Source organism: Sinocyclocheilus grahami, unplaced genomic scaffold, assembly GCF_001515645.1.
Source record: "Sinocyclocheilus grahami isolate Dianchi unplaced genomic scaffold, SAMN03320097.WGS_v1.1 scaffold12582.1, whole genome shotgun sequence".
NCBI classification, from domain to species: domain Eukaryota; kingdom Metazoa; phylum Chordata; class Actinopteri; order Cypriniformes; family Cyprinidae; genus Sinocyclocheilus; species Sinocyclocheilus grahami.
The window spans coordinates 2,779-3,468 of NW_015514497.1; the positions used below are offsets into that span (position 1 = coordinate 2,779).

The 690-nt window shown below is 42.0% G+C and overlaps 1 protein-coding gene across 1 annotated transcript in view; it reads left to right on the plus strand.

Moving 5' to 3' along the window:
• LOC107578894 (septin-5-like) overlaps window positions 1-690 on the plus strand; it is a gene marked incomplete at its 3' end in the record, with an annotated part of 5,620 nt that overhangs the window by 2,469 nt on the left and 2,461 nt on the right. Inside the window, exons 4-5 of the mRNA XM_016264796.1 lie at window positions 122-245; window positions 431-565. Of these exons, the coding sequence (XP_016120282.1) occupies window positions 122-245; window positions 431-565 (259 nt within the window). The remainder of the gene's footprint in view (window positions 1-121; window positions 246-430; window positions 566-690) is intronic.

A 690-nucleotide genomic window follows, 5' to 3' on the forward strand; every position in this document is an offset into this window, starting at 1 on the left:
ACATAAAATAAAATCTTACCAACCCCCAAGCTTTTTAACAGTAGTGTAGCATATACATAAGTCTACACCTCTTCAACAGGTTTGTTAGTTTGAGTGTTATATTGTGTGTTTCCTGTAACAGAGCGTATTAATCAGACGGTAGAGATCACCAAACACACAGTCGACATCGAGGAGAAAGGAGTCAAACTCAAACTCACCATTGTGGACACGCCAGGGTTTGGAGACGCAGTCAATAACAATGAATGGTGAGAATTCAGCTGTTCCATGAGCACAATTACAAATCTGATAGTTACGGTCATAGATGCTGATTGCTCAATACAGCATTTTATGAAAGCAAAAAGTCAAATTAGTTCATCTGACAGAAAATCTTAGTATGTTATTGTGTACAGTTCTGTCTCTCTGAAGAGTGTGTTTGCGTGTGTGTTTGCAGTTGGAGGCCCATCACAGACTACATCGACCAGCAGTTTGAGCAGTACTTCAGAGACGAGAGTGGACTGAACAGAAAGAACATATTAGACAACAGAGTGCACTGCTGCCTGTACTTCATCCCGCCGTTTGGACACGGGTACGAGCGGGTGTCACGGGTCTGTCTCATATGGGTCAGGTTCATATGCATCATCTTCCCATTTGCATAATCAGCCTCGGACCAAGATGTAGATGAGTTTGTTTCTTCATCAGATTTGGAGAAAT